Source organism: Mauremys reevesii, linkage group 13 (genome assembly GCF_016161935.1).
Source record: "Mauremys reevesii isolate NIE-2019 linkage group 13, ASM1616193v1, whole genome shotgun sequence".
Classification (NCBI taxonomy): domain Eukaryota; kingdom Metazoa; phylum Chordata; order Testudines; family Geoemydidae; genus Mauremys; species Mauremys reevesii.
Window position 1 is genome coordinate 31,151,889 of NC_052635.1, and position 18,219 is coordinate 31,170,107.

The 18,219-nt window shown below is 47.1% G+C and overlaps 1 protein-coding gene across 2 annotated transcripts in view; it reads left to right on the forward strand.

The window, feature by feature from the left end:
• JPH2 (junctophilin 2) overlaps positions 1-18,219 on the forward strand; it is a 68,819-nt gene that overhangs the window by 36,521 nt on the left and 14,079 nt on the right. For both annotated transcript variants that reach the window (XM_039498593.1, XM_039498594.1), the window contains exon 3: positions 11,393-11,511. In XM_039498593.1, coding sequence (XP_039354527.1) covers positions 11,393-11,511 — 119 coding nt within the window. The remainder of the gene's footprint in view (positions 1-11,392; positions 11,512-18,219) is intronic.

Sequence of the window (18,219 nt, forward strand, 5' to 3'; positions counted from 1 at the left end):
GAATAACAAAAAGTCCTTGCTGCTCTCACCTGTTCTCCTTTTCCTTTGGTAACCTAGCAGAGAAGTGAGATTCCCTTTGGTTATTTTTGTGGAATAAAAGGGTAGAATTTGGGTTAACCTAACCATTCTTTCCAGTGCACCTATACTGTGAGCAGGACAGATGGTCTTGGGGTTAGGGTACAGGATTGAAGGTCAAGATAACTGGGTTCTACTGATAGGTCTGCTGCATACTTCTTGTGTGCCTCCGTTTTCCCTGTGTAAAATGGGGCTGATAATACAGGGGTTGTGTGAGGCTTCATTCATTAATGTTCGATATGTGAAGATACTATAGTCATGAACACCAGAGAAATGCATGCAAATAAGACACTTGAGACAAATTGCCCTTTTCAGATCTTCCCCAGAATTGAGTTTTCATCTAAAACACAAACTAGCTGCTGCTTCTGTAGAATCAAAGCCACAGGTGTTGAGATATTTTTGGCCTAGCACATTTTTAAATGGAGAAGGATTTCATCTTCCAAAGGTATTTGCATGCAGCCCTGTCAGTTTTCCAGATCCCTCATCTCAAGGGGGAAAATACAGGAAAATCCAAATGCATCTTAACTCTGAAAAGTGACTAAAAATGTCAGCTTCTTGATCAACAGAACTGCTATGTGTATACACAGAGCCAAAGCCACGGTGCTTCTGACAAACATGAGATTTTTCTGGTTTTATTCCAGTTAGCCCTGCCGAGCCTCCACACACAAGACAGGGAGCTGGATTCTATTCCGTCATGTGCATCATCAACAGAATCGTGTACTGAGTTTCAATCAGTGACACTTGGGAAAACCCACAGAAGACAATGGGGGGCAGAGGTGTCACTGAGGGACTATATTTACTGCACGACCTTTCTGACTGGTGGTGATACTGTGAGGGAGATAACCCAGAACTGCATGAAATTCCACAGTCTGTGTTATGCAGGAGGTTGGACTAGACGATCATAATGGTCCCTTCTGGACTTAAAATCTGTGAATTTTGACTCTTGAGGCCAAAAGGGCTGGTAGAAAAATTTGTGTCAAAGCATTTGCAATGAAAAATTGCCTTTTTGCTTTAATAGAAAATTTTTGTTTTCCTTGAAAATTTCCAGTTTTTTCTGTTTGTTGGAAAATAGAAAAAACCCATACTGAAAATATTTTGGTTTTTCAGTTTTAGGCCAAAAATATTTTTGGTTTATGGTTGCCAAAAACTGAACAATATGTGGGTTTTGGTTTTGTTTTTGATGAAAAATCAACATTTTCCTCAGGAAAAAATACCCATTCCTGATCAGCTCTTGAGCCCAAATATTTTGCAGGGCTGTCAGTCAGAAAAACATACCTTTACTAATAAATGCAACATATTTAATCTTGGTAGGACTGAGAAATTTGCTCCCTTCATCATTCATGGAATCTATATTTAGTCCTGTGACCCCACCTTTCTCCCTGCCTCAGACTGCACTTGAAATAAACAAGAGGAGGCTTCTGGATCCTGGATTTTGAAATTGATTTCCTCCACCCCCCTTCACACACACATCTGTGTGCACTTGGTATGGAATAGTCCACATTTGTGAACCCAAGGTGCATGCTGTTAGGCCCAAATGCATCCCGGGGAGGGAGTGGGCTGAAGATTGGAAGAGCTTGATTGCTGTGACTTCTGTAAAGGGGTTTTGCTTTATTGTCTTTGGTGTATTTGTCAGTGGAATGCATCATCCAGTTGGATCTTACAGTGAAAGTTAATTATAAAAGGGGCGTCCAGCGCATGAGATGAGCACCTTTTTATGTAATTTATAAATCTAAATCACTAGCATTTGCAGTGATTGTTCACAGCACGGGGGAAGTGTGGCTTGGCGTATTACTGTGGGGCTGATCGCAGGCACTGGGCTGCACAGAATGATTTGTTATCGTAGGGTTGCTGGGCTGTGCACTCTGATTGGAAGAAGTTATATACTCATGCTCGCCCTCCTGCTAAGACAAAGCAGCAGACAAAAGCCTGGGAGCTGGCCAAGAAATCAGGCGAAAGGAAGTGCAGCAGCTAATAGTGAGAAATTGAATCTACCCTTCTGTCTGCAGAGAACTGCACTGCCTTTGGCATGACATACTTTCCAGCCGGGTTGGAGAGTGAATGGAAAAGCTGCTCATCAGCTGAAACTAGTTCAGGGCTCTGTGTTCTTCCTGGAGCAGGAGATGACAGCAGTAAGAGTTAAAGCATTTGTTGCATTCCTTACACTGATATCGCTGAGGCCCTCCGCTCTTGCAGGGCAAACGAGGCCCATGTACTTGTTTAATACAGCCTGCTTTATCTCTGATATGTGTGGCCTATGGAGACTGCAAGTCCCAGTAGGCAGCGTTCCATCCTGAGCTGCCTCTGGGCACTGCATGTTGGGACCTGCAATCTGCATTAGTGGCATCTCCACATGAAAGAGAACAGCAGCTGACTCCCAGACAGTTGCTCATGTTGGCCCCTCATCTGGGTCAATGGCTGCCCGAGCTGCAGCAATAAAGTACATGGCATATTATTGAAGCACCAAGAAAGCAATACTGAGAATTAGAAAACCTTAGAATGTTTAGCTAACCAGTTTCCCTTGCTCAGAATGGGGATCCTTTGGCAGATGAAGATAGCTGCCGATTCGTCTGCTGTAAGATTAATATCGCTTTAACTGTTCTGTGGGGAAGTGTCATTCACTGAAGGATACAAATGGTTTTGAGCTATTTAGGGCTGAGGATAACATTTCAGTATTTTAAAAATTCGCCAGGTAATCATAAAGGCTAAAGGGCAGAGCTTGTTAAATTTCAGTGAACTTTGACAACCATTCCTTGCTCCTAAAGCATTCCCTAAAAAGTGATGCTTTTTTCCAAAATAAGATGGTCTGGGCATTACCCTTTATGCCAGAAGGAAGGAGAGAAGGTGCTGTTTAGCTGGCATAGGTATTTACACAGTGCCAATCACTTCAGTACTGAGTGCTGGTACAACTGAGTGAAAATCCCAGTGCATCTCACAAATGGGTTGTTTGAGAAATGATGATATTGGAAATCGAAGTAATTTCAAGGTTATTACATTTTATCTTTTTTTAAAATACAGTGGCAGGCTATAGAACAGTAAGTATATTTCCTGCATTAAGTAGTTGCTAGATTGTATTGTATTTAATACTTACACAGCACCTTGGTGTGCATGAGCATTAACAACTATCAGCAAAAACCCTGCCCAAAGGAGCTTACAGTCTAAATTGGATGGATACGAAACACACATGGTTGATATGCAAAGGGTGAGCAGATAGTGAGGCCGCCATCTAGCCCAGTGGTTCCCAAACTAGGGGTGCAGCTTGTTCAGGGAAAGCCCCTGGCGGGCCGGGCCAGTTTGTTTACCTGCCGCATCCGCAGATTCGGCCGATCGCAGCTCCCAGTGGCCATGGTTCACTGCTCCAGGCCAATGGGGGCTGTGGGAAGTGGCGGCCAACACGTCCCTCAGCTCGCACCGCTTCCTGCAGCTCCCATTGGCCGAGAACGGCGAACTGTGGCCACTGGGAGCTGCGATCGACCAAACTTGCGTATGCGGCAGGTAAACAAACTGGCCCAGCCCGCCAAGGGCTTACCCTGAACAAGCTGCACCCCTAGTTTGGGAGCCACTGATCTAGCCTTTAGAGCAGTCACTTCTGTTTGTATAGTGTGAAGGGTTGGGAGAGAGAGATGATAGGACAAATCTGAATAGATGTATGGGCAGGGGAAGGAGAACAAGAGATGACTAAAGGGGAGGAGATAGAGCAGAATGTTACAGTAGATCAGTGATGTAAGGCAACAGATGTAGGCTTTGAAGAGATGGAAGGTGGCTTAACACATAGAGAAGCAGTCAAAAGCATCTGTACTTTACACATATTGACCCTCCGCCCTCACCTCCCCAAGAGTTGACACCTTTCTGGTACCAACATGAAAGTTCTGATTTTCCCTTAGGCAAAAATGTGCATGGAATGTTCTCTGTTTTTTTCAGCATTGTAAATGTTATCACTGAGCCAACTTATTATATCTTAAATTTCCCAGGAAGGACAAAATGCAATAGACTTGATATTTGAAATATACAATATCTTTCCCGCCCCCTATACGCTACTACTGCAATGTACCAAATGTGGCATTTATTGATTAAATGGATGGCAGCCATCAAGACCCAGACTTTCAGAAGAGTTAGATGTGCACTTTGCAGGTGAAGTTAGAGTGATTGTACATGCAAAATCAGGTACTTGCACACTCAAAATGAACATAATCAGCCATTTGTATATACAGTTATCGAGTTTGGACTTGCAAGTGCAGCAATTGCGCATTCAGTTAGATGTGCAATTCTATCTTCATTTTGCACATCCAACTTTTCTGAAAAGCAAAGGCTAACAAACATGTTACATGCATGATATGTAGGGTTATCTGACCTGTCAAATTAATGCATGTAATATACAGGCATTCATATTATTGTTTGTATTACGGTAGCACTTAGGAATCCCAGAGAGGACCAGGGTCCCATTGTGCTAGGCACCATACAAACTAGTAACTAAGAAGACAGTCCTGCCCCAGAGAGCTTACGAAACAGGACACAACAAGCTGATGAAACAAACGGGGTAGGTGTGCGCCGAGAATAGACTGTAACAATAGAACAAACAAGGCTGATCAGAGAAGCCAAGTTGCCTTTCATTTAACATGTTAATTAGTGAAAATTCCTGTCCCGTTTTTTGAACCAGTGCTATTTGGAACGATCAGGGAAAAGGGGCTCAGGTAGTCATTCCTGACGGAGGTCTCTGAATCAGTCTGATAAGGCAAAACACTGAGTGGTAAGAGCTGTGCTGAATGGGGCTGTACTTCCTGTACCATGCGCAGAATAACTCTCCCCACCGAACGTGAAATAGTTGGGGCAGGCATCTGAGTTATTCCACTATTTCTGGCTACAAAGTCAACTTAGCACCTGTAGGTTGTCAGTGGCTCTTGGGCTGTCTCTGGCATTTGCAGGATTCTCTACTCGTTCCAATCTCGTCTACAGTCCAACAAAATGTGGATGCGTAAAACACAAGAACGGGTTTATTGGCTTGGCTTAGGGGCACACCTGCTAGTGATCGGGCTCAGCTTCAGCTCCGATACCCTCAGAGGAATGGATTGGGCAACAGCACTACTGGGAGTCAGCCAGAAAAGAGATCCCTGCGCTTGTACAAAAACGATTACAGCATTCAAGCTTTTCTACTCTCTCAAACGGAGTGCTAGCTAAATCGTAAGCCGTGCTGGGGGCTCAAGAGCAGCAAAAAGCATCACCACACAGGGAAGCGTGACTCTGGATCAATAGTAGGATGCCAGCTCCCCAAAGCACCATAAAGGGGGACTGAAATACAGGGCAATGCCCTCCAGAGGCAATGGGCAGTGTGCAGCATGCATCACATGCACATCTCCTCCTGACCTCTGCTTTAGGCGAGTGCTCCCCTTCCAAAGAATTCATGCAAGCTATTTTTAACTGTGCCGACTGGGGAGCTGAAATTAGGAAGAGACCTTCTCCACTGCAACAACCTGAAGTCTGTGCTCCCTAATATGTAGGTTGCTGCTGGCTGTCCCCAGGGGCGCATTCCAAGATCACTGCGTTCCTAGCTGGGACAGAGAGTTCCGTCATAATTTTTAAGGGGCCCTTTTCTTCCTTTCCATTTACTGTTACCTTAGATTTGGATTGTGTATTGTGTAGCTCTGTTTTGAAGAAGAGCTATTGACTTCTGCCGCTGGTAAGTTTAGAGTGGAATTTTCAAAGGTGCCAGTCCCTGCAACACCTCCCTTCCCACGCAAATATTCTGCCCTGCTTGTCTGCCCCTTGAATTGCTCCCTGCTGTGGCACTAGATGTTTGCGTAGAGCTGGTAGAAAAACGTCACTTTTTTCAGGAAAAATTCACCCTGTTTCTGACCAGCTAAAAAGCTGGATGAAAAAATTCAAATTTTAAAATTTTTTTGCAGAAAGTGTTCCTGTTTTTTACCAGCTCTAGCCTTGGGGGAAATTGCTGGCTCTTAAGCACTTTGAGGTCTATAGCTGAAAAGCTGCTACTTTGTCCTCCTTCAAATCCCTCCTTAAAACTCTCCTTGGCTGTGATGCCTACAAAAAACGTAGAGATGGTTAGGCAGCTGGTGTGCTGAGTCCATTGCCTGTCATGCTGCGTTAGCAGTATTGTCTTGTCGTTTCCTGGTGCTTTCCGGTCGGTCTGTCTGTCTGTCCACTTGTTGCCTCTTGTCTTATACCTAGATTGGAAGATCTCTGGAACAGGGACCATCTTTTTGTTCTGTTTGTACAGCACCTAGCGCGATGGAGGCCTGCTCATGCCTGGGGCTCCCGGGTGTTATGGTAATACAAATTATTCATAATTTCAGAAGGGCTCTGTAAGAGCTAGGTTTTGTTATTATTCAGAATCACTAACCAGCATTTGAATGGCCAACAAACACTAGGATTGCATGCCTGTTCCTATCCTAATGCAGCTGGCTGAATACAAACTCCTCTGCTGTAGAGTTGTGCCTTTTCTTCCCACCCCATCCCCCAGTCCAGCATGTTAATAAATCCATAGCAGTCCCCCTCAGATGGTAATGGACAGTGGCAATCTCCACTCATACCTTCCTGGCCGCTAAAGTCCCAGTATCACCTGGCTATGAGCACACTGTCGGTGGCAGCTGACTGCAACATATTTATCTCCAAAGCCTGTCAAGGTCTGCAAAACCCAGGCACTAATCACAGAACCTGTGCTATAACAAATTATCTAAATCACGGTGACACACAAGCCCAGGGAGCCAGCATCTTAACGTGGGAGCAGGGTCCTGATGTCTGTGAGGGGTAATCAGACATTGAAGCGGTGGACAAATGCCCATGGGGAAGAGAGCTTGTTTGAGTTGCATAGGCACAGGTTTGAGAGCTGACTCAGCTGCTCAGGCTCCCAGCACCTGGCAGATCTCAACACATGATGCGAGTAAGGTGCCAGTTTCTAAGCCGTAGCTCCAGAGCATGCTGCAGCTGTTGTAGCCCTAGGCCCCAAGTTCATGGTGTTAGAAGAATTGCAGGAAAATGCTACATCAGTGGGAGTGAGGCAAAGGCCAGCCTCGCAAAGCGAGGGGAATCCGCCGCCAGCATAACAATATCTCTTATTCACGCAGCACCTGGAGGACCCCAAACTCAGACTACGTGCCTGGGGGGGGGCAGATCACCAGTTACAGTGCTGAGAATCCAGATTCACTCCATCATCTGCAATAACTGAGCTCAGGATTGGCCCCGCCCGCATCCCAGTGAGGCGACTACAGCCTGCTGAGCTACAGACTTGCCTCCTTCTCTTCCAGACCTAAACTCCTGTACAGTTCCCCTCGAGGAAGGAGCTAGGCTCTGCTCTCACACCAGTGTAACTCCAGAGTTGCTCCATTGACTTCAAAGGAGTTGCACCCGCTTATGCTAGGGTTAGGTCTGGATCGCCATCACCAGGCCCTGCAGTTTTCCTCATCCAAGCACTGAACTCAGCCCAGCCGTGCTCAGCTTGGGAGGACTGACAGGATCATTGCACCAGGTCACATGGCTCAGGCTGCCTTTACTGTACTGTTCTTGCCTGGCCTGGGTCTTGGCCTGTAGGAACTGTATTACTTCAGAGGAAGCAGCCTGCTTGTCCCATTGCTAGAGCCCCACGCAGCAGCCTGATAAGTACAAGATACAGCAGCCTGTTAGGAGGAAGGGAAGCCTCTGTGTACCAAACCGGGACTGCCACAGGATTAGTGTAATCAGGAGTTGTCTTGTCTGGTGTAACCCCCCAGGCCATGCCGTAGCCGTGTTTCATCCTGGTGCATTAAGGACTGAGCTGGGGTATCTGCACTGGCTGTTGCTAACATGTTAGCGCGTGCATTCCTCACGCACCAGTGAGGAGGGAAGCCTACTTTCTGGGTATCAACATGGCACCAGGCGCCCCCTAGAGAGCCGTATGCACCCGCTCCCAGTCCCTCACCAACCTCTGCTTGAGCAGCTTGTTGTAATAATTGAGCCATGCAATGTCCCACTGGGGGTGTTTGTCCTGACCAAGCCTGAGCAATACAGGAGCTCTGAAAGCTCTGACCTTCCATGCCTCACCATAAATCAGTATGTGACATGATTGATGGCAACTGTGTCTCAGGCCTTGTCAATTTGCAAACTCTAGAAAGGGGATAAGAGAGACAGTATCTCCTCACATGGCAAATCACTTCCTCTCTTTGCCCTGCAGGGAGAGACTGAGATCATGTCTACACAGGGACATCCAGGAAAATAAATCTGAATTAACTAACAGTGTGAATTTGAAGTGGATTTGTTAAACTGCATTGAATCCCTGGGTGGATGCAGTTATTCAGAATGAAAGTGGCCTTAATTCAAGAAGGGCCATGAGAAGCTCAGGAATGCAGAAGTTGCAATGGTGGCTTAAAGCCCCTTGGTCCCTGGGCTGGAGGAACAGAGGATCTGGCCCATCCTCTTCAATGGGCTACAAGGGAATGAGTGCTCACCAACACACACAAGGGTGGCCCGTTCTAGCCCCAAGCGTGCAACTTCAACCACTTGATCAATGGGGCAGACCACGTCCTTGGACACTGTAGGGCAAGTTCTGAGATTCCCACCCTAATTTAGTAGCTAAAGCCTGGGCTTCTTTCTCTGGATTGCCCCCTCCAGGATCCAAGTGCGAGAAATAATTTTGAACAGAAAAACAAAAATGGTAGAATGCTATCTGAGACCGCTCAGCTTGCAAGCTAGAAGGAAGATGATGGGTAAATGTAAGCAATAGGCTGACTCCTGTTTGGATTGCCCGCTCCGGGATCCAAGTGGAAGAGCGGCACTGTCAGTGTTTGTCAAGCTGCACTCTTTCCTGAAGCATTGCTTTGGAGAGTTAAAAAGAGCACCTCTCTGCAATGTGAAGGCTGCTTTCAGGCTCTGTGCTGAGCACTGTGAATCCACCCTGATTCCCCAGGCACGAAAAGCACATAAATATGCCACCAGGCCCTCCCCAGATTGTAGTGGAATTAATCACACTGATTATATGCTACCAAAAAAGGAGACACTTTCTCTGTTTACAGCTTCCCGTGATCTCCTGCATGCAGTTGAGGTTTAAAATTGCAGACTTCTGTCTCATCAGCTAGTGTCTCTGGATGTTTCAGGAGCTCTAATAATTTTGGACAGAAAAACAAAAATTATAAAAAAAACTATCTGAGACAGCTCATCTTGCAAGCTAAGAAGGAAGATGATGGGTAAATGTAAGCAATAGGATGACTCCTGTTTCCAACATAAAGGGAGATGATTCCAGATATAGGAATTCTGAAGCATAGGGGGGATGTATATTGTGGTCATTTGCATGTTAAGAGTCAGAATGCCCTTCTAGTTCATGGGTATTTTACAGCATTGCTGAGCATGAAGATTTGGGAACATGCTAGCCATTTAATTCTTTTCCATAATCTTTGCAACCACGAATCATGGAAGTTTCTCTCGCTTTTCATCGTAAAGAAATTTGGGGGCAAAATTTGAGCAGCCTCTTTTATTGCACCTGCAATATTTGCGTGCGCCAACACCCTCCCCCCTCACGCATATGTAAGTGGGTATTTGGTGAAAGAGAATTAATCCTGGGGTCCTGGCTAAATTGAAACTCTGGTGATTACAGTCTATCTAAAATTCCCTTTGCAGTCTCAATGGAATACAGTATCTTTCCTCAGTTCCAGTTCTAAGATGTTGCTCTACCATTGTGTGCCATCAAACAGCATCTGTATTTCACCCCAAAGGGGTCTGTGTACAGTGTAGGGAAAAGGATCACTGCGTGTCACTTAACTAGCTCACAGAATATTGCAAGGCTGAATTAATGCTTGTAATTAATAGTATTTGTGTTTACACGTACAGATCAATGATCATACATCTAACTGTCCTTATTTATACAAATGTGTGTAGTTTTGTATATGCACATTTACATATCCACAAATATGGATTGGTGCGATTCTGGAAGCTGCTGAAAATCTGGTCTTCATGACAGTGTTAGGAAAACAAGTATTCTTAGCCTTGGATGGAACAGGGTGGCTTGTGTGTGCACAGAATTGGTCTCTTCTGTTCTGAAGGCTCAATTTCACTGTTGAAGTCAGCTTCATACTTAGGGTGACCAGACGAGAGGAAGAAAATATCGGGAAATGTGGGGGGGTCGCCGGCGGAGCAAAAAACAAAAACAAAAACCGGAGTGCGAAATATCGGGACAAACACCTAAATATCGAGACAGTCCCAATTTTATCGGGACGTCTGGTCACCCGATTCATACTAAACAGGCATCTTTGCTCCAAAGCTGGCTTAACTTCTCATGTGAAGATCATAGGGATCAAAATGCTAGGTATCTTAGCAATATCACAGACAGACAGATAACTTAGTTAGCCTTATGAAGCAAGCAGGAGATGTTTCTCTACAGGACTCAAGAAGCCAAGGTATGAAAGAGGAGACATCTGTGCCACTGCTGGTGGTTTTCCTATTACAAGGGCAGCTCTGGAGGTTGGTACGGATAGGGGAATCTGCCTGAAAGACTGGACTCTTGTTTCTTTTATGGTCACTTGAGAGGCATTCAGGACAGAACTTGCCAAACTTTGCCCACTGTTGCATGCGGGGATCTACGGTTCCATAGCCTGCTCCTAGGCAGGAAAGATGAAGCTGTCTGTGTACCACACTCAAGACTTTTGAGGCTGCAATTGGCCCTTAGGCCATAATGTTGTTGTCATGTACATTGTATAAATGCCCAAACTGTGCAAGACGCATGGTCCCTGCCCCAAGAACTTACAATTTGAAATACAAATAAACTGACAAAAGGTGGGGGAAAGGAGTGTTCCTTGGTGTTCCCTGGCTATGGAAATGGAATCCCATCCTACAGAATGCAAGGATGCCACATCTCGGAGGGGGCCTTTCCTTCCGTGTCCCACTACAGCAGGTGTGATTGGCTGGAGCACTCCTGCTCCAAGTCCCCAAGGTTGAAGGTGTGGAAGCCATGCAATAGAGCTGTGCCATTTGTTAGCACAATTACTGGCTAATGAGGCACATTTGCAAACACAGTTACCCTATTCTTATGCACAGCTAGGTGTGCACGTTGGACACACACTATGCTTAAGCAGATGTGCACCTAACCTATTTGCCAGTCTGTCCCGTTTTGCTTGGCTGTCCATAGGCTGTGGATTTTCATTTCCATTCGGTGGCCTCCGTTTGCTGGCAGGCGGGGTTAGCTTAGTGCAGTGCTAGTTTGTCACCTGTCGATGGTAATAATCATGTCTGTTTTTAACTACGTAATGGTGCCCAGGTCTATGGCAGCAGAGGTGGCAGTAAACATCCTAGGAAAATGACCCTGCGGGAGATACTTAATGTCATGATGGTGTTTTCTCCACAGGACCTCCCATGCCAAAGCCAAGGCAGATGGAGCTGAGCAAGCAGCTCAGGCAGCTAACAATGAATCGAGCGTAGCCAGGACTATGGCCAGGGAACTATCTCCAGACTTCTATCAGCCAGGTAAGCTGGGGAGCAGCTTCTACTTAATCCTCAGGTGCTGTGCCCCAATCAGCAGGGAGCGGGAGGGGGCAAGAGGAACAGAGGCTGAGAGGAGCAGAGGAGCGTTTTGCGATTTCCCAGTGGGTCGAACGCAGCCCATTGGTACAACGTGGGCTGGGCAGTTTACTCAGCAATACTGACCCAAGACACATTCCCAAAAGCTTTTGGCTCCCCAGGTCAGCAAGGGCTAGAAATGACTTGGAGGAAAAGAAGCAAATAAAGAATTAAATAAATTGGTGCTCGCCCCCCTCCCATCACCCCCCACCCTTTCTATAGGTCCGGGCCAGCTGCAGATTTGCCTGGGCCCCAATTGTGTTCCCATAATCCACTGCTTGTACATTGGGGTTGTAGCAGTTCATCATAAGAACATAAGAACATAAGAACGGCCGTACCGGATCAGACCAAAGGTCCATCTAGCTCAATATCTGTCTACCAACAGTAGCCAATGCCAGGTGCCCCAGAGGGAGTGAACCTAACAGGCAATGATCAAGTGATCTTTCTCGTATGCAGGCCTGCACTTTTGAAGAGCTTTACCTTGATTTTTGTGGTCCAGTTTTGCCAGAGGAATTCATAGTTTCATGTGTCTCCACACTGGACACAGGGGTTCTCAGGTTTAGCTAATTAATGCCTGTAAAATGCAGTGAGAAAGTTACTACTGCAAAATATTATCATTAGTTACTATTTAATTTCTTCCCACAGATGCAGATTATTCTGTTAGGAAAATACTTGGGAGGCTATTTCTGGAGATGGAGCATTAGGGAGTTAATAGATGTGATGTTTACTACTAGAACCTGATCATAAATGCCAGGAACTTTCCCTAACTACAGCCAACTGGAAGTGCGTTCTTCTTAAGTTTTGTAAACCTGACTTCGTCGACTGAGGGAGCAGATCTAGTGGCTAGTGCAGACAACTTGCGGTCCTAACTCTGACATCTTTCTCCTGACTTGTTTTGTTACCTCAAGCAAGTTACTCCACCTCTCAGTGCCTGAATTTACAAAGAGGCTAGGTGATTTGCCTAAGATAATACAGGAAATCAGTAGCAGAGGTGGGAATAGAACTCAAGTGTCCAGACACCCAACCACCTTCATTAACCAGTAGGCTGTGATGCTTACTTCTCCTTTGATTTGAATACCTTGAGGATTACAATGATCTCTGGTATTAACATGAAAACAGGACACACAGTAGGAAAGAAAAATTGCTCCTGTCCAACACAGAAATTCTGCAGGTTGAAGGAGAAAAATCCCCACAGATATTGTCCAAATTCCCTGCAGACTTCTGTTGTCCCTGCTATAATAGCTGAGATACATCACTCTGTGGGAGGACTTCCTGGGTACCCAAAGCATGGTCAGTTCTGTTGTAGTTGGCTTTAAGCTGGGAAGCACCGTCATACGTTGGCATGTGTGTGAGCCAACATGTGACACTTCAGTTAACAATAGCTCATTTGATCCCAGCATGAGACTGTCAGCTGTCACTTATGGTTCCACAATTCACCCAGCACACACCAGGGTATTTATAGCATGCATGTAAGAGGAAATTGGAATTCCCAGTGTGGGTTTTTCTTTTAAGTATATATTTAGATTTCTTTGCATCTGTGGTGATTCCATGATGTAATTTGTGCACCCTTTGCAAAATGGCCTCCCCTCAAATGCTTGAATCAGCTAAATGCCTTTTGAATTTAGAGTCACATCAGATTATTGCATCTTCTAATATTTTATTAGAATTCCTGTTTTCCTTCTTTTGCTCTCTTTTTAATGCAAATTACGTTTTATTGAGAGAGTGGAGTACAGAAAAGCAAAATGATACAACACTACCAGGAAAACATGCATCTGTAAACAAAACTGTAATGGTCTGAATTTTCATTTACACTCGAATCCCTTTATACCACTCTGCCAGTTTAAAAGGGCGTAAACGTAGCATAACTGGGAATCTGGCCCACTAGCAATCAAATTCCAGCCAAGTGTTATACAAACAAATGAAAAATAAAGACCCAGAAATCACATGTACACAAAAGAGAAAATAAATGTCATTTATTTTCTTTTGCATGGTTTCAACCCATGGCAGTAACTCCCATGACTTCTCATCACATGATACATCAGTCATTTCTATTCACAGTGCTGTCTCCTCCAGATTCAGGCCATGACCAGTTGAACACATCTGGCAGTGTGATGTCTCATCGTAGATGCATCCTCCCCCCTCTGTTATGGGTGCAAAGTAGAGCTGGGTAAAAAATGCTCACAAAAGTTTCGCAAATTCATGTCTGTTTTGTCAGTTTGGTTCAGATGGAAAAAAATTTGAAAAAGTCAAAACCTTTTATGTCAATGTTTTCAAACTGAAATGTTTTGAGTTTTGGGAGTCAAAATGACTTTTTATTGCAACATTTTTGTCTTATTTTTCTTAAAATGCAAAAAGGTACAAGCACTGCTCAGATTTGAAACCAAATGTTTCATTTTGCGTCAACCAAAATATTTCTTTCAAGCAAAAATGTTTTTTTGTTTTTGTTTTTTAACTTTTTGCTTCACTGAAAACGCCAAAAATTTCATTTTTGCGTAGACTTGAAACAATTTTTGTCCTGATTTTTCGGAACTATCAGTGAACTGAAAAATCTATTATTTGCCCAGCTCTTGTGAGAGGAGTCCTGGACTTACACAGCTACGTTCCCAAGGGTGCATCTTCACTGCAGAGTTAGCTTTGGGATTGGGATGCAAGTCTCAGCACCCAGATTAGCCTAGCCTGGCTGTTAGCATCCCCACAGCAAAGCTACACCTATGTTACTGTGTCCTCACTGGTTCTGCACTTGACCATGCATCCCTGGGGGCATATCCCGTGGTTCTTCTTCGAATGCTTGCTCGCGTTGATTCAATTCTAGGTGTGCGCACACCCATGTGCGCGGCCATCGGAGTTTTTTGCATTGGGGTACCCGAAGGACTGGCTGTAGTGCCCTCTAGAGTGCCATGCTCATGCCACGGTTTATCAGGCACTGACGGCCCACGGTCAGTCAGAGCGTCTCTCTTGCTTGTCAAGAGCTAGCGGTTTCTCCCATTGGACTTTCCCTTCAGGCCTTTGTTTGATTGTAGTTAGTGTTAAGTAGTTGTTAAGTGCATAGTTAGCTGATAGTTAAGGTCCCAGCGGGGACTTCGCCCCAAGTGGGGCATGCCCCAAGCTCCCAGGTTTAAGCCCTGCTTGGTCTGTGGCAGGCCTATGCCTGTGAGTGACTTCCCCGACAGCTGCCTTAAGTGCTTGGGGGAATCACACATCAAGGAGCGTTGCTGAATCTGTAAGAACTTTTGGCCTTACACCCAGAAGGAGAGGGACATTTACCTCAGGGCTCTCCTGATGGAGTCTGCTGTCTGCCCGGCTTCCGAGCCCTCTGTGCAGGCCGCACTGGATACTTCGGCCTCCGTGCGCAGTGCGCCACCAGCGCCCAGCTGCTCTTGGCAATGTTCGCTGTCGCCAGTGCTGGAAAAGAAAGCAAAGAAGCGCCCACCGGCGCCAAGCAACAAGGCCCGGGGTCATCCAGTAGAGAGACCAGGCCTGTCTGTTAACCTTCTCCAGAGCAACACGAGCATGCCTCTGCAGCTGGGGCTCTTAGCCCTCTTAAAGGTCCGTCACTGACTCTGGTGAGCAGAATGAGACCCACCATCCTGCCTGCACCGTCGTCATCCCAAACCCAGGTGCAGAGAGAGCACAGTTCACCTTCTTGCCAACCTGCATCTAAATGTCGGTCTCAGTCGCCGGCAGTGTGGGACTGCTCCCCCTTGTGTTACTGGTCTTCGCGGCACCATTCCCCCCAATGCCAGTTCTCCCCGGTACTGAGACCATTCTCCCCAGTATAACAACTGGTCACTTACGTGTGGCCAACACTCACCGGTAGCCACAAACAGCAAGCAGACACAGGAGTCGATGGCTCCTTCCTAGTCGCTAGAGAGTGATTCCTCTGGCATAGAGGCCCAATTCAGCCCATTGCCTCAGTCTCCATGATGGGATTGGGCACCGGAAACTGCTCTGCTGTCCACGGCACCTCAGTGGCAGCAAGGCCAGTGGTCAACATAGTGGCCATATTGGGGAGCCTGGGGAGTTCTGGTGATGATAATGCCTCCTTCGCAGCACGCATCAGTGGCTGTGTTGGAGCGAAGATCGACGGCTCCACTGGCACCAGGCCCGGAGCCAGAAGCTCGCTCTGAGGTTGATGTGGAGTATACGGTGCCCACCCCCAAACCTCCCTCTCCAGCGGCTGCCGAGCCCTCAGTGCCTCCACTGGTGGCCAGGGCCTCCTCCTCTTCTCCAGATGAGGCGGTCGTGGGACGTTCCAGGGCCAGCCCCCCAGATGACTTTAAAGAATACCAAGCACTTCTCAGGTGAGTGGCTGAGAACTTGGGGCTGGAAGTGCAGGAGATGGCAAAGCAGGAGGACACACTTTTCAATGTCCTCTCGGCCTCCACGCTCCCCCGGATTGCCCAATCTGTACATGATGGGGTCCTCAAGATTGCTAAGGCTCTGTGGCAGACCCCATTCTCTATCCTACCCACCTCGAAATGGGCTGAGAAAAAGTACTTTGTGCCAGCCAAAGGTTTCAAGTGCTTGTATACACACCCTCCCCCATTCTCGCTGATGGTGTCAGCAGCCAACAAGAAGGAAAAGCAGATTCCCCCCTACCACTACCCCCAAGAACAAAGAAGCCAAGAAACTTGATTTATTTGGCAGAAAAATTTATTCAACAGTAAGCTTACAATTTTGGGTGACGAACCATCAGGCCCTTCTGGGCCGATACAATTTTAACCTCTGGGACAGCCTCCTGAAGTTCCAGGACTCCCTTCCTCGGGGTCAGGCTCAGGAGTTTGGTACCCTGGTAGAGGAAGAGACCGCAGCAGCTTGGCAGCGAGGGTTGTCGCATTGGTGGTGGTTATGCTATGCAGCTTCTGGTTCCAAATGGTGGTCCTTTTCCAGGAGATGCAGGCCTCAATTCAAGACCTCCCCTTTGATGGAGTTGGGCTCTTCTCCAATCAGCTGGACACCAGGCTACACGGGTTGAAGGACACTAAGGCTACCCTTCGTTCGTTGGGCATGCAAGAAGGGACACTGGGTTTAGTCATTGCCGCCCTTCCTCCTCTCTCTCACCAGCCCAGCCCGGACCTGCTAAGCACCCGAGGGGGACCAAAAATGATCATTTTGAGGGTGCACTCAAGAGCAATTCCCCAGTCAGCTGGCTGGATCCTGCCCATCCTTCCCTCAACCACCTTTCTCCCTACCTTGGACCACTGGGTCCTGGACATAGTAGCTTGGGGCTATACCCTGGAGTTTGTGGATACCCCTCCTTCCCACCCCCCTGATTCCTTGTCCATCTTCAGGCATCCCTCTCATGAGCAACTCCTGGTTCAGGAGGTTGACAAGCTCCTGCAGTTGGGGACTGTGAAGGTGGTTCCTCAGGACATGGAAGAAAGAAGATTCTACTCCCGATACTTGCTAATCCCAAAGGCCAAACTGGGGCCTCAGACCCATCCTGGACCTGTGTGGCCTCAACAAGTCTCTCAAGAAGTTTAAGTTCCATATGGTCTCCCTGGCCTGCATTATCCCCTCCCTGGATCTGGGGGATCGGTACGCCGTTCTCAACTTAAAGGACACTTATTTCCATGTCTCCATATTCCCAGGACACAGATGGTTCTTGTATTTCATAGTGGCAGGATGCCACTTCCAGTTCACGGTGTTACCCTTTGACCTGTCCTCAGCCCCCAGGGTGTTCACGAAATGCGTGGTGCCAGTAGCGGCTTACCTCAGATGCCGGGGGGTTCAGATCTTTCCGTATCTTGATGACTGGTTCATCAAGGCAGGTCTCTGTGACAAGTGCGGAGAAGCCTCGATCAGGTATGCTCCACCTGCAGCGACCTGGGCCTGTTGATAAACATGGAAAAGCACACGTTAACACTGGTCCAGTGCATAGAGTTTATCAGAGTGGTTCTCGATTCCCGGGCCTTCCTTCTGGAAACACACTTTCAGGCCATGGTGGATCTCATTGCCCACGTGAGGAGACATCCGATCACCATGGCCCACAGTTGCCTGCGGCTGATGGGCCACATGGCAGCGTGGACATACATGGTCAGGCATGCCCGGCTTCATCTGCAACCCTGCAAATGTGGCTAGCAATGGTCTATGTTCCCAGCAGGCATCCCCTAGACTGAGCAGTCACTGTGCTGGACCGTGTCCTCTCGCTCTTGAACTGGTGGCTAGACCCCAAGTCAGTGCTGCGGGGGATTCCCTTTGTGTCCCCATCACTGTCGCTCACCCTGGTCTTGGACACATCAGATCTGGGCTGCGGAGCCCACGTGGGCGAGCTCAGCACCCAAGGTCGCTGGATGCAGCACGACTTAGCTCTTCATATCAATGTCAGGGAGCTCAAGATGGTGCGCCAGACCTATCAGTCATTTTTGTCCCACCTGAAAGGCAGGGTGGTGCAGGTCCTCATGGACAACATGGCCGCAATGTATTACATCAATAGGCAGGGCGGTACCAGGTCCTTGGCCCTGTGTCAAGTGGAGCTCAGCCTCTGGGTCATTTTTGTGCAGAACACCATCCACCTGGTGGCCACTCATGTACCTGGAACCAGGAAAATCGTGGCAGATTGCCTCAGCAGGACCTCCTCTCGCCATGAGTGGTCACTCCATCCAGAGATGGTCA